General features: G+C 46.2%; 4 protein-coding genes across 4 annotated transcripts; 3 read left to right on the top strand and 1 right to left on the bottom strand. All coding sequences in view use genetic code 12, as the record gives it.

The window, feature by feature from the left end:
- Positions 1–1,703: 1,703 nt before the first annotated feature.
- Positions 1,704–4,376, top strand: LODBEIA_P58700 (uncharacterized protein; the record flags this gene model as incomplete). Its single annotated transcript, XM_066976250.1, has 1 exon — positions 1,704–4,376. The coding sequence occupies one exon, from the start codon at positions 1,704–1,706 to the stop codon at positions 4,374–4,376; it is 2,673 nt and encodes an 890-aa protein (XP_066832808.1).
- Positions 4,377–4,809: 433 nt separating this feature from the next.
- LODBEIA_P58690 (uncharacterized protein) lies at positions 4,810–5,703 on the bottom strand (the record flags this gene model as incomplete). The annotated part of the gene is made up of 1 exon (XM_066976248.1): positions 4,810–5,703. One exon carries the CDS (start codon positions 5,701–5,703, stop codon positions 4,810–4,812), a length of 894 nt encoding a protein of 297 aa, XP_066832807.1.
- A 1,650-nt stretch (positions 5,704–7,353) lies between these two features.
- LODBEIA_P58680 (uncharacterized protein) lies at positions 7,354–8,892 on the top strand (the record flags this gene model as incomplete). Its single annotated transcript, XM_066976247.1, has 1 exon — positions 7,354–8,892. One exon carries the CDS (start codon positions 7,354–7,356, stop codon positions 8,890–8,892), a length of 1,539 nt encoding a protein of 512 aa, XP_066832806.1.
- Positions 8,893–11,608: 2,716 nt separating this feature from the next.
- On the top strand, positions 11,609–11,935 carry LODBEIA_P58670 (uncharacterized protein; the record flags this gene model as incomplete). Its single annotated transcript, XM_066976246.1, has 1 exon — positions 11,609–11,935. The coding sequence occupies one exon, from the start codon at positions 11,609–11,611 to the stop codon at positions 11,933–11,935; it is 327 nt and encodes a 108-aa protein (XP_066832805.1).
- Between the last annotated feature and the right edge of the window lie 2,798 nt (positions 11,936–14,733).

The following is a 14,733-nucleotide window of genomic DNA, read 5'->3' as shown; positions in this document are numbered from 1 at the left end:
TGGAGGAGTGGGGAGCAAGGTTTTTGCGGAAAGAGCAAGAAGTTGAAAGGATGTTTGGAGGAGTGGTTTTTAATCTGTTGATTGTGGACCAACAAGATCAAAAACTCAGCAAGTGAAAGAGATCTGGCTCTAGAGAATATTGCTTGTTTTCCCCGCCGCAATCTTCCTTGCTAAAGTCCAAGCCAAGCGAGGCTTCTGGGCTCTGGGCTCTGGCCTGAAGCTGGAACTGAGAGGGGAGTAGATCTCTGAAGTAACCCTCTCCCCCAAGGGCCGTTCAACAGTTAAATTTGACACTCTCCAACAGCTGTCAAAAATTGAGAAATCAAAGCTGATTCGAACGCGTTTGATGATCTCTGTCCAAGTTATAATACTCAAAAAAATAAAGAAAGAAAGAAAAAAAAAAAAAACCAAAGTCAACCCTTTCTTTCTGGCGGGCTTGGTGGTGGTTTCTGGGCCTGGGTGGTGGAGGCTGTTGTTGTTGTTATTGTTGTTTTATTTCTTTAAATGCCAGGCTCTCTCCAAATTTCCCTCCATAAAACCCAGGCTAGACAAGAAGACGGACCCACATGAGATTGCAGATTTATAATATACAACTTTACATCTAGATTGTTGAATTATTGACCATCATGATGCGGATCCTATAAAGTAAAATTACCCACTATTTATACATATATATATATATATGGACCGAATGATAGGATGTAGGTTGAAGTTTTTCAAAAAAATTTTGAAATTATCAAAACGATTTTCCCATTCAAAAATCAAGGTCCTTGATACGTTTCCCAGTTGTTTCTTTGAGCAAAGATAAACAGTCCACAACCAGAAGAACTCATCAGCAGGAAACCTTCTTTTCAGTTAAGATTTTCGTGCTCCGCTCTGCCCAGACCAAACCTCAATTGGAAAAAAAAATTCGTAAAAAAGTGTAAATTAAGTTGGTTCAAAGCATATATATATATATACATATACATATATATCTATAGCAGATAGATCCCATAGAGACAAGGCGGCACTTGACCAAGGAGATTTTGAGTGTCTTTTGTGGGGACTTTGGAAAAGAAGGTATTGAGTTTTCCCTCAGCATCACCAGATTTGGGAGAGGAAGTTTTTCAATCGCATACTTCACCCGATTCACTGGAGCCATTTGCAAATCAAACTGGAACCAAACACCGAGACTGGCACTGAATTTTCATCTTCACCTTCATCTTCACTTTCACCTCCATAGTTCCAGATTAGTGGCACTTACGCGATCTTTTTAGTCAGGCACAGGAATCTCGACTACAACTGACTGACTGACACACAGACAGACAGACACATAACCCCCCCTCCCCCCCAGATACAGCTTTTCTCCATTGACTCAGCAAGCCCCTCGGGTTTTTCTTCGTCTTCTTCTGCGGCCTGCTATACTTCCCACAAGGTTATAAGTTTAGGGGGTAAGTGTCAGTCACCAAAAGTTCGACTGGAATATCCAAAAGAAAGCTTTCTTGGTTGGCTTCTAATCCGATTATCAAAAAATCAAAAAAAACAAAGATCCAAAAACCAGAGAAAAAAAAACCTTGAAACCAAAAGGGAACAGGAAGAAACTCTCCACTTAAGCATCACACCATCACCGCCAGCTCCAGCATCATTCCAAAAAAAAACCACGCTGTGGGTGGATCCTTCTCGACTTTTATCAGAAAACTTCGACTGTCACAATTGAGGACATAATGATGGCTTTTGACTTTGCATCGGGCGCTTTGAGAAGTACCGCCGCGACATCTCCAGATCAAGATAAGCGAAGTGCAGGCTTGGCTCCCAACCACCATAACCACAAGCACAACCACAGCCAGTTTGGCGAGTACGGTGGCAGTCCTTCTGGCTCAAGACAGAGTCCTCATGAGCAGGGCGTCATGGGCGACGAGGCTGCTTCGAATCCGTTTTCATCGCATCTTAGAGGATACAGTACAAATAGCTCACATATAGACAACAACAACCTTGGCAAATCAGCCCATCTTGCATTTTCTCAAACACTAGCACAGCTGCAAATGCCCATGCCCATGCCATCTGCTCATAACGGGGCCGGTGCCCCAACAAGCCATGTGTGGAACGTCAACCCTGCCAACACCAACACCGCCGCAAACGCCGCCACTTCAGTTCGACATCAACGAAATTTGTCCATGGATGCAGGAAATCTTTGGTCTTCAGGATTATCCGCCAATTCATCAAACGGGTCTACCAGCATTTGGTCTCAGCAGCAGCAGCCACATCACCAGCAAAACTTCAATATTCAACAGCAGCACCAGCAACATCACCAGCAGCAACATCACCAGCAGCAACAACAGCAGCAGCAACAGCAAAAGCTGGCATCTTTTGTTGCAAATGCTTTGCCGCCCATGCAAGCCATGCATGATAACTATACCGCTTCGTCAATTGCACATCGTTCGTCTTCGCTCAGTGGATTTACACCACCGCCTACAGTTGAAGAGTCTAATGCGGCGGCTGCGGCTGCGGCAGCACAGGCAGCACAGGCAGCAGCAGCAGCAGCAGCATCAATGACGGGAAATATGCCCATGGGTGACTCGTTGGCAGGGCCCACTTCTCCCGAGATTTTTGGACGTCTGAGGAGGCACTCGTTTGCCGACGGAATGTTGATGGGCAGTGCGGCAGCAGCAGCAGCAACAGCAGCAACAGCAAATGACTACATCTCGTCGGTGCCCACTTTGCTCAATGACGCAAACACGGCCCAATTGGTTAACGACTACTTTGAATCTGACCCTCATGAGCGGGTCAAGGTTACCATGCAGTTGCTCAATGACAAGTTTTTTGACGATGAAAAGTTTTTATCCGAGGCTTACCAGTTGCCCAAGTTCCCCATTGAGTCGTCGTTGCGCAACTACCAGTTGGTTCTAGTTGGATTCAAGGCGGGCAGAATTGACGTTTTCTACTTGCCCACGAATGTGGGCGAAGGGGGCAATTTGTTGGATATCAAGTTGGGAGACTTGGTTATTGTTGAGGCTGACCGTGGCCGCGACTTGGGCAAGGTTTTCAAGCTCAATGTGTCGATTGACGAGGCGAGGTTGTTGAAGTTGTTGCAGTTTCAAGAACAGCAAGCTGCTTTGAATGAACATGTCGATAGCAGCGGGGGTAATATCTTTGGTGACTTGGTAGCGAAGAATAATAACCAGATGCCACCCCAGGCACCGGGCCCACCAGGGCCACAACCAGGACCGCAACAACAGGCAGTGCAACAACAACAGGCAGTGCAACAACAACAACAGGCAGTACAGCCACAACAAGCGCTGCAGTCGAGTTTTCTTCACCACCACCATCATCATCAACAGAGTACAATTGCCCCACCGACATTACAGTTCCCCAAGTCGATTATCGGCTTGGCGCAGACGAATGAAGTGTTTCAGATTTTGAACAAGAAGCAGGATGAAGAAAAAGCATGCAGATTGTGTTTGGCCAAGATTGCCAGTTCCACGAGCGGCTGCTTGTTGAGCGGCGCGCCAATCTCGCCCACCACGCATGACTTGTTGCAAATGAAGTTGATTGACGCCGAGTACCAGTTTGACCGCAAAAAGTTGATTTTCTACTATTCGACGTCAAAGAGGATCGACTTTCGAGACCTTGTGCGCGAGTTGTTTAGGATCTACAAGACGAGGATTTGGATGTGTGCCGTTATCGGGATCCCCTTTCAGACGTCGACGAATGGCAGTGGACAGGGCCACAGTTCCATGAATATGGGTCTTGGGGTGAATTCTCCTTCTTCTGCTAGCACGGGAGCCACATTTTCGCAACAACAACAGCAACAGCAGCAACAACAACAACAACAACAACAACAACAACAACAACAGCAAAAACAGCAGCAACAACAACAACAGCAGCAGCAGCAGCAGGGATTTGGCATGTCGAGAAATAAGTTAAACTACCAGCAATCACCGAGCTTTGCCACACAACAACCACAACAAGTTCTGCAGCAGTGGCCTCAGCAGCAGCAGCAGCAGCCATGTCGTTCTCAACAACAACAGCTGCAATTCAAGAAGCTGCAGCAGGGTTTGTTTGGCAGCTCGCAAGAGACGGTGCCTAGGCAATTCAACGAGTTCAAGCAACAGCCGCTGAGATATTGGGGCAATACTGCGAACACCAATGCTACTTTACAAGTGCAGCAGGGCAATCGCAACATTCAGCAAGTGCACCAACAGGCACAGCAGCAAGTGCGTGAGCAGTTGAATATGAAGCGCAACATTACTGGGGACCAGGGCGATTTGATTGACCGTCGCGGCAATGAAAATGACGATGACGTTGATGAGAATAACATTTTGATGATGAACCAGCTGCAAAATTTCTCGGATGAAAAATTGGTGTTGAAGAGTTTGGTTGATTCGATCAATCATTAAAACTTTTGGAAGAGGAAGAGGAAAACGAAAAAAAAAAAGAAAATATAGAGTGATACAACAACAACAGCAACAGCAGCAACTACAACTACAGAAAGAAAAAGAAGGAAAAGGAGAGTTTTTATATCCCCTCCAGAAGGTTTAGATTTTTATTTGATATACAGTATGGAAGAGCAATTTAAGCACAGGGATATATAGAAATAATTGGCCGTTCCCAAAAAAAAAAAAAAAAAACAGAGGCTTTATGTATATGTATATATATATACATACATGTATATGTATATGCTATGGATATGAGAGACATGACTATGCTATAGTACAGCGAGAAGTGGTGGTTTTCCTACGTTTTGTGTAGACGCTATTATTCAGTGTATATATATTTCGTCAATTCTACGATACTCGTTATATGATGGAAAATAACAACTCTAAACCCAAGTTAGAACTTGCCCCATTTCCAGACTGATTCGTTTGGGTTGATCAACTCATTGTGCAATTCACTGAAGTATAATCCCTTGTCCAAGCCTTGAGCCACGATAGCTTGCAAATAAAACAAGAAATCCTTAGGATCGAACCCAGCATTCAACTTGTCCACCAACTCCTTCTTACCTTCCTCGGCGCTCTTTTCACTAATCACCTTCAAATCTAACCCTTTAGCAGCAGAGTATTTGTCAATGACATCTTGCACCGTAATGGCTTCGCTCGCGACACGCACGGTGTCGGGTAATTCGGAGATGGGATGGAAGGTAGCCACGGCCAAGATGACGTTGCCCAAGTCGTCCAATTTCGAAATGTGGAATTTCTGATGGGCGTCGCCGATCAAGTTGATGCCCGCGTCAGTGACGCCAAATGCGCCGACCCACTCGTACAAGAACGCGCCTGGCACCGCGAATAATCCAGTTATAATGTCAACGACTTTAATGCCGCCCAACTTGCGCACATTTTCAGAGTGCTGCGTTTTTAAAGCGAGGAAACCGGGAGCGTAGGAGTCGACTTGCGGGATATCGGTTCCGAACTGGGAGGGGATGAACAATTTCGGCTTGATCAATTCGACTAGCGACTCGATGTTGGAGAGGAGCTCCGGGGTGGGGCTCACGAGCTCGATCAAGACGTCGGTTCCCTTGAGCGACGAGACTAGGTTTGCGTCCTTGGTGGAGATTTCCGGCGCGGTGATGTATTGGATCTTGTCGGTTGATTGCACGTCCAGTTTACGCGTGACGGCTTTGATGGGGAACTGGATCTTGGTGTCGAATTTGCCTGATTCGATAGCGGCGACAACGTGCTTGCCGATGAAGCCGTGGAGTCCGATAACTGCAATTGATACTTTTGACATGATTCTGAGGCGGCGGTGGTAGCTTATTAGGATGTGAAGTTGTAGCGGTGGTTGGTGGAGATGGAGATGAAGTTGCGAAGACGGGGAAGCGGTACTATATTTATACACGTCTCACATGGTCGGATTAAACTCAACTCAACTGTGGAGTATGGCTCGTGTCTGTGGCTCTAGTGGCCGATCTGAAAACCCAGTCCCCTCTCTCACTTTCATGTCACTACGACACGGTGGGATCTTGGTGTGTCAGCTGTCTGGTTATGCAACTTGAGCGGGTGCTCTATATGGCACATCTGGTAGCGATGCGCTTTCTCCTTGTTAGTAATGACAAATCGCCACAGTTTGCTTTTAGTAATGGCCTCCACCAGGTTATGATGCCGGCTTACAAATTGCTGGCCACGAGACTGTTGCTCGGATAATAAAACATCCGATTCTTTTGTCGCTGCTGACAGTTTCGTGTTTGGGACTAAGTTCTGGTTATGCCGTTTGCCGATTTTTTTTTTTTCAATTTCACGTCTTGGGAAGGGTTTCTTTCATTACTCAGATTGTGGGGTTGGGGTTGTGTGTCACAGAAACGCCCTGCTCTCAGTCAGCTCGTCCAGGTGTCACGTTGCACATTTTCAAAAGGGGTATCTTACGTGAGCATGCTGACAATTTCAACTCTCGCCATACTTCAGATTGACAAATGTGTCTACCTGTTGTAGTTTTCAACCTCCCTTCATCTTAGAGATTTGGACGTGCTGGTGGTTTCTTGATGTGCATATTCTTGCACGTGCATATCACGTGCTGGTAGTTTCGTGGTGTGCTTAAAAATAGCACGTGATATGCACGTGCTGTTTTTTTTTTTGCTGATTTTTCAGTTTGACGATCGAGGACGTCTTTTACTTCGAAATCCCCCCCCCCCACCTCCTACACTTCCCTGCTTCACACACTAAGCGCTGACGTATTTTGCTCATGGCGACTCTTTTTTTTTATATAAAAAGATCTAACCTGGTATTGTTAGTGATGAACCGTTTCAAGTGCTGGAAATTACTCTCCCGCTTCTCCTTTCCCGAGGATTGCTCAGCCGCATATGCCACGCGTCCTGTGACTAGCCCGCAATAAACAGTAAGCAATCTCTCGCAACACCGCGTGGAAGGGATACAAATGAACAAAGATAAGACAGGATATCTAGAAGCTACAGCTGGGGTAAGCGTATCACGCAATGCTTGCGCAGGCTGGAAAAGTGCCAGAGTCAAGGTCTCTACATTCTTGCCACGATGGGCACTTGCTACTTTGGCCCATGAGCAAGTCACAACACGGCCAGTTCCGCCTCTACTGCTTTACCCTGGAACTTTGAAGCAGAGTCAAGGCATTTGGATCCGTGCTAGTAAGCAAGGGGGGGATCGAGTTTTGCTGAATTTGGCTCATTTTGTCGTTTTGGTAATCTCGGAGACTCCGTGGGAACAGACTGATTTCTTTGTTTGTCTTTTGCTGTTTCCATCAACGGCCGTCGTTTTTTTTTCTAAAAGGATGCAGAGATACCCCAGAAACACGGGGATCGAGATCGAGGGTCTATATATATATCTATTTGTGGCCACGGCAACTATTTATATTCTAATGAAAATGGAGTTGAACCAGGACGGAAACCATTCAAGTACTGTAGCAACAACAACGATGCCGGCGGCTGTCGCGGAGAACCCCAAAATCAAGGCTACCTCAGCTATCCCATATACGTTGTATTTCGGGACATTTATTCATACTCCCGAGTTGACCACGCTGGAGATATGCTTCAACACGTTGGTCGGCGTGGACTCCAGGGGAGAAATCGACTACATTGAAAAGGACTTTGAACCAGCAGATGGCCAATCGCCAGTGGAATATTTCAAGGAGCAGAAGAAAATGAGTTGCCAGCCTCAGGGTGGTTCCGAAATAGACGATGAAAACATTGTGTTCGTTGACTACACCAGCGAGCCTGCTAAGTTCTTCTTTCCTGGATTTATCGACACCCACATCCACGCGTCACAGTTTCCCAACATCGGCATCGGGTTAGATACGCCGTTGCTCGACTGGTTGAACACGTACACGTTCCCGCTTGAATTGCAGTTTAGCGTCAAGGACCAACTGGAACAAGAGGCCAAGTTCAAATTTGCCAAGCATGTATATTCAAAAGTCATCCAAGCTACACTAGAGAACGGCACCACGTGTGCGTCGTACTTTACGGCGATTGACGCGGGAACCACCAATTTGTTCGCTGACTTGCTTGTTGAGATGGGCCAGCGTGGGTACGTGGGCAAAGTGTGCATGGACCACAATGAGCCCTGCCCGGCTTACTCTGAGTCGTTGGAAACTTGCCGCAAATCAATGGACTCGATCATTTCCCACATCAGCAAAGTCAATCCTCCCCGTGAACACTTGGTTGAGCCCATCGTCACGCCGCGATTTGCGCCCGTTTGCTCGACGCCAATGTTGGACTACTTGGGCGAGATCAGCGCGCGCGACAACTTGCCGATCCAGACCCACATTAGCGAAAATAAACAAGAGATTGAGCTAGTGGCGGAGCTTTTCCCCGATTGCGAGAGCTATGCTCAAGTTTACAATAAGCACCACTTGCTCACTAAGCGCACCATACTCGCGCATGCAATCCACTTGACTCAAAAGGAATGCGATCTCGTTGCTGAGAAACAGTGCTCCATTTCGCATTGCCCTACTTCCAACACGTTTATATCCAGTGGAGAAGCGCCCGTTTACAAATACTTGTACCAGGATAAAATTAACGTGTCGTTGGGGACGGATATCAGCGGCGGGTTCGATGTGAGCATATTGGCCATGGTCAAATACGCCATTCTCGTCAGCCATCACTTGTCGATGAAGCCCGCGCAAGCTAATGGCGTGGATTGTAAATTGTCCATGACGGATGGGCTTTACATGGCGACGATGGGCGGTGCGAGAGCTGTCGGGTTGGCAAACTTGGTGGGCTCCTTTGCCGTGGGGAAGAGATTCGATGCCCAGTTGATTGATCTTGATGTGCAAGGTGCGCGAACTGATGTGTTTAGCTGGCAAGTTCCCAAACTGGGGGATTTGTTACCGGTGAAGGAGAAGAAGATGGAGGATTTGTTGGGGAAATGGATCTTTAGTGGCGACGATCGGAACTGCGTTTCGGTTTGGTGTAATGGGCGACTTGTAATTGACAAGCGGAAACCAACCAAGAACTGAACCTTGGAGGTAAGTGGTAGGGGGTAGAGTATTATAGACAATATTAGATTAAATTTTAGATAGAATTCCAATGGGAGATTCACAGGCACGGCATGAATGGACTGAGCTCCGTCGTTTCTCGAAACCCCACGGGATAATGCTAGCTATATAGTTCCAAGGAAATAGGCACATTTTTCTAAACTCCTTGAGATTTTGACGCATTCTAGTTTAATACCAGTTTTTTGGTGCATGCGCTTTTCTGTGAGACCCCAATGCGGATTCGAACTCACGGGCCTCACCGGTAGTGCATATCTCGGGGGGGGGGGGGCACCTATTGGGCTGTGATTTGTCCATTCTCTTAGGTTAATTGACTAGTAGAGTGATGGAACTGCGTTTCCAACCTGGAATTAGTCTCCTGAGCTGCTTCGGGGGAGTAAAGTTCTTGTAATCATCTTTTTGTTTTTACCAAAAGATTCTCAGAAATGCCACAATTTTTGCGTGAAAATCAATCAAATAAAACCGGTGCTGATGTTAGATGTCAGCTTTAGGAACCTTCTCGAGAGGTCAATATCAATAACAAAGCATCATCTCTTCATTACCTCTAACCTAGACCTTGCTGTCCTTAACTTATGTTGCTGAAGAGGAGTGGGCATGGCATAAGATGAAATTTTGTTCAAAAGCTGATGCAAGTGTTGCTTTACACAAAATTGAAAGTGCATGTTCATTTCTGCACCATCATTTGCCAATCTTGACTCAAACGCAATCCCCTCTTCCCCTTCCCCTTATTCCTCTTTTTCAAAGTGCGCCAGTTTAAGCAAGTGGGAAGACAGAGATGTAATTAATCCCCATGATATACCAGGAAAATTCAGAGCCAAAAGTTGAGCCAAATTTTTGAAAAAAAACATCCCGGAAATGGTTTAGGAGCAAAAAATTGCCAAAGTTGCACCATGCAGCACCTACAATAGCCTGTTCCCTCATCTATACCAAAATAAAATCAGCAAAGTAGATTGGAAGAGGAAACCATTTAGTGGTGCTGGGTCTCCGCTAGAGCTGAAAACAAATTCGATTCAAAACTTATACAATTTCCACAAGCAATTTGCTGACACAGCAAAACGGAGAATCTTCTCGCAAACAGCGCGTTCCTGAGTAAGTTCCCAACACTGTTGACTTGCAGACGGGACACGAGGGGCGTCTGACTTTAGAATTTTAGAAAGTTTACAAGATGGGCAATTCGATTTGACCACTATTGTCCTAAAGTTTGTTGAAAATTATAGGGCTACTACGTCAATATAAAGATTGAGCGGTGTTGCCAGTTTGCACCTCACCTCGAGCCACACCACCCACTTCCGCAGTTCTCGAAACGTCAAGCATATTCAAACGACGTCTACAACAGTCAGTTGCAAGCTCATCAGACACGATATAACATACTCAAGGCACCCAGTACCTATCCCCCCTCCCACAACGCAACCACCCGCGAGACTACTTCTTTACCCCCACAACAACAGTATCCCCTTCCTTCTCCCGTGCATTGCCAAAAGCGCAACGAGCTCCTCGTGGCAACTCTTCAAGTAGTCCAGGAGTGTCAAAATCACCAAACAAGCTACACCTACAAAAAAAAGCAAAACCAAGTGAAATTTCAAAAAGTCATAGTTAACGTCATTGGATTGCGTGCTTGTCTTCAGACATGCGCAGCTGCATTCTCTCGTGCCGTGACGTGACGGCAACGGTGGTGGTCTATTGCGCGTATGTGGTTCCACAGGTACATCTTGAGGATGTTCTTGTGATGTTCTAAGGCGCAAGGTTGTCAGTGTTGCTGGGACCAAGTCTGAACGAGCCCTGTCGCGGCGGGAGGGTGGAGTTGACCGGGGTGGCGTGCATGGAGTATTGCACTCATCTGTGGTTGTCATGGAGGGCGTGCTTAGCTCGTCTTCGTCTTCATCCGGTAACTTCAAGCTCATGTTATACTGGGTTAATCAAAAAAAAAAAAGGTGGATAACTTGGGGATGGGGATTCTCATTCTTTGGGTCAACAGTTGGGTCTATTTCGATGGGATTTATATGGCTTCAATCCGGTTTTCAAGATTAGGAAAGACGAAGAGTTTGCGTCACGATGTATTTTTTACTCCAGACTGCTAATGCATGCGTCACATACACTCTCTTACTTTTCTGATAACTGACAAAAGCAGGTTATAGAACATTGGTATGGTGGATTGTATAACACCGTAGCTCTAACGTTGCTGTTGTTTGGTTTTCTATTTTTTTGCAACTTGTCGTGGTGGCTGGAAATTAAGGGGTAGCTCCACCCCCTTGACGCCGGTGAACGCCCAGAACTTTCGAAACCGACTTTATTACGAAACTGTCTCTGTCCCCATAAAGAGTCTCTACACCGGCGTTGCCAAAAAACAAAGGAATGTACTATCTTCACTACTTAAATAGATAGTAAAATCACATATAAAAAATCAAACGCGACAGGGTCTTTTTCTAATATCGAAAGTTCAAATAAAATGCAAATCAACAACAACAACAACAACAATAACCTCAAAAATGCCCAATTCTCTGGCTGGTATAATCTCTCTTTTTCTCTCTCTCTCTCTATAAGTCAAATCTAAATTAAAGCGGCACCGGCACCAATCAAACCAACCATAGCACCCATGGCAAGTTTGTGAGCCGCGTTTTCACTTTGCGCAGCAACGGAGGCAGCAGCAGGGGAAGACGATGGACTTGAACCGGTTGAGTTGATGATTAAGGATGAAGATAAAGTAGATGACGCGGGTGCAGATGCAGAAGATGAAGATGGTGACGATGAAGATGATGGAGAAGCTGGGGCTTCGCCGGATGAAGCCTCTGTTGATGAGCTTGAGCCAACCAAAGCAGCAGAAGATGATGGAAAAGCTGATGCAGAAGATGAGGGAGCAGCAGACGCGGAGGACGAAGCGGCGGCTGATGCTGAAGATGACGAGGCGCGGGCGGAGGAGGCCGGGGCGGAGGAGGCCGAGGCAGAAGAGCTAGAAGCAAAAGTAGACGAGCTAGCTCTAGATGAACTTGAAGAGCGGCCACTGGAGTGACCAGAACATGAACTGTCAAAAGCAGACTTGGCGGTGGAAGCGTCCCCGTTTGGACAAATGTCGTCTAAACATTTTTCAATTGCATCCGCCTCTGACGAGCAAAGACAGCCCAAGTCGTTCAAGCCCGAGCATGAGCTTTGCCTGTTGACTTGTGCAACGCAAGCCAACAAACATGCCGGAGGGGTGGCGACGGCTAACCGCTGTAACGAGGCAATTATAGCCAAAAACGTTGAAACTTTGGTGAATGAAGCCATTTGTGAGCAAGTTGAGGTCGTGAGTTGGTGAGTGAATGAGTGGAGTATCTGGGAGTTCAAGCGAGCGGTTAATATTCTTGCTAGTCTGAGCAAAAGATATATGGGCTTAATTCTTTGACTTTCTTTCTAAAGAAACGAACGACTGGGTTGTAGTTGTAGTAGTAGTTGTTGTTGTCCGTTCTTTCTAGGGAGATTTATGCTGGCGGTGATTTTTTTTTTCTTTCTGGGCCCACTCTTTGGCGGGTCGTGCAACGGAGGCCAAGCTGCGGCGCTTTTGTTGTTGTGCTGTCGGCTTTTTGAGAATTAGGCAGCCAATTTGCCGAATCGGGAAACATCGCGCTACCATATGTAGGCTATTTATAGACCGGATCGAGCGACATTTTCACTATTGTTGTTTTGAGACAAAGTACACTACCCGGTCATAGCCAGTGAGATCTAGACTCAGCTCAGAGGCCCAGCAGCAAGGCACATCAAAGAGACAAAACCCACTCAGGAGTCAATAGGATCGTAGAATTCCATGTTGTTCATGTTGTGGGCCCTTTCGAGGTAGTCACCGGTCTGGTGCTTGTCCACGTGAAACGCTTTTCATCGTTCTCGAATAAAAAAAGTGACGCGGATCCCAATTGTGCGTCGACGATTGTCGATTTCTATCGTGCTGACAACCACCAAGACTTCTTCCTCGTATAGCTGCTGCAAAGCTCCTCCGGCGAGTCCAGCTTGAGCTAGTTGAAAGGCGAGGGAGTTGGGCGTGTCACGTGCAGCAATCGTGGCGCGGTACTTCTCCTTTGAGAAAATGAAACAATAAAGCAAAAGAGCCTATTCTTCAGCTTGGCCCCAAGTCGTTGGGTGGGGCACTGTCAGGAAAGGTCGAACCTGGAGGTTGTTTTTTCACGTTTGTTTACGGAATTTTGGTAGTAGAGCCCAATCCCCATTCGATCGCTGTCTTTTGTGGGTGCTTCTGGTATTAAACAAAGCGACGCACTTGATAACATACCTGTATTTGTTGTGATACTAACGTGTTTCCCGATGTTTTCTCCGCAGGGGTAGAAGTTTAACACCCCCCCCCACCCCCAGAAAGCCCTGGGTTTTTCTCTCAAAATGAACGTCTTGAGAGGAACACCACCGCAAGAAAAGTGGTTGCTCTATGAGTTCCAGCAGAATCAAATCAACATATCGAATAAACACCGAGTTTCGACTCTAGTCCCGACTCCCGCTCTGATGCTAGCTCCACTGTCGGAGCAAAACGAAAGAAAGCGAAACAGAGGCACGTGTCACGTGTGCACAGGTCAAAAATGCCGATAAACAAGATTCAACGAAATGCTATATAAATATACTCTGTCTTAAACAAAATTTTTTTCACGGCAAAGAAAGCCACCTTCAAGACCTCTCCTCAACCCTTGAATAAATTGAAACATCAAACTCGGGAGTCGACCAGGTCAAAAAATAAAACGAAAAAACATACAAAATAAACAAGATGATGACAATTCAAACGTCTGCTCAATGACCAGAACACGATTGGCTGAATGCGTTTTTAGCCTCACCAGCATTACCATTGGGACAAATCGAGTCTAAACAGCCGTTGATTTGGTCGGATTGTGGCGATTGGCAAAGACACGAGAGGGCATTGAGACCCGAGCACGACGAAGCCTGCGTCACGTGGGCCACGCATGCTAATAGACACGCGGGCGTTTGAGCTGTTGCTGTAGCTAATATGGTTATCAAAATTGAGAATTTGATGAATGAAAGCATAGTCAACTAAGGGAGGGGGAGCCGCGGCGAGTGTTTGGAATCAGTTCGACGAGGAAGAAGTAGAGCCGTGCCCAGCAGTAAGCCTTTTTTTTTTTTTCCATTTCTAAAATTCCAGAGGATTATTCGTCCTTTCTATATATGAGAAACTCACAACACATCATCACGTTTTTTAAAGCTGAAATTTCTGCTGAACAACAAGGGTGCAACGCCTTATTTTTGTTTTTGTTTTTGTCTTTGTCTTGCTGTTTCATTGATCTGGTGATGTGCATTGCATGATGGTGGAGGAGGTGAGGAATAAAAATCGACCGAGACACGTGACTTCTAAATTTGGCAACCACCTCAACTTTTTTCTTTTTTTATTTTTCGGGTCTGGAACCGTCACCAGTTTCAGGCACCACGCAACCCAGGCACCAAAGGAGGAAGAAAAGAAAAGAAAAGAAAATACCTTTTGAGGAGCACTGTCGACACTAGAGTTTATATGCGTGTTTCGAATGGTTGAGAGCATATGATTGTCGCTGATAGCTACATACCACCGATTCTTCTTTCTATACGCAAGAAAAAGCCGAGAATGCTCCATCTCGGGTGACTCGCTTCGGCTCGGCTCGGTTCGGGTTGCATCGGTTCGGCTTACGTCAAACGACATAAATCTCTTCCCAGGCAAGCTCTCTTGTCATATATAAAGCAACGGACCTTGCCATCGTTTGGAGATGCATTGCAGGCTCGAGAAACTTCAAACGGTTGGAACTGCTGGACATTTTGCGCTGTGCGGGAGACGTTTTGGCGTCTTAGAAGTAG

This window comes from Lodderomyces beijingensis (assembly GCF_963989305.1).
Source record: "Lodderomyces beijingensis strain CBS 14171 genome assembly, chromosome: 8".
NCBI classification, from domain to species: Eukaryota; Fungi; Ascomycota; class Pichiomycetes; order Serinales; family Debaryomycetaceae; genus Lodderomyces; species Lodderomyces beijingensis.
Note: the sequence above shows the minus strand (reverse complement) of the source record. Positions and strands in the feature narration are given on the sequence as shown.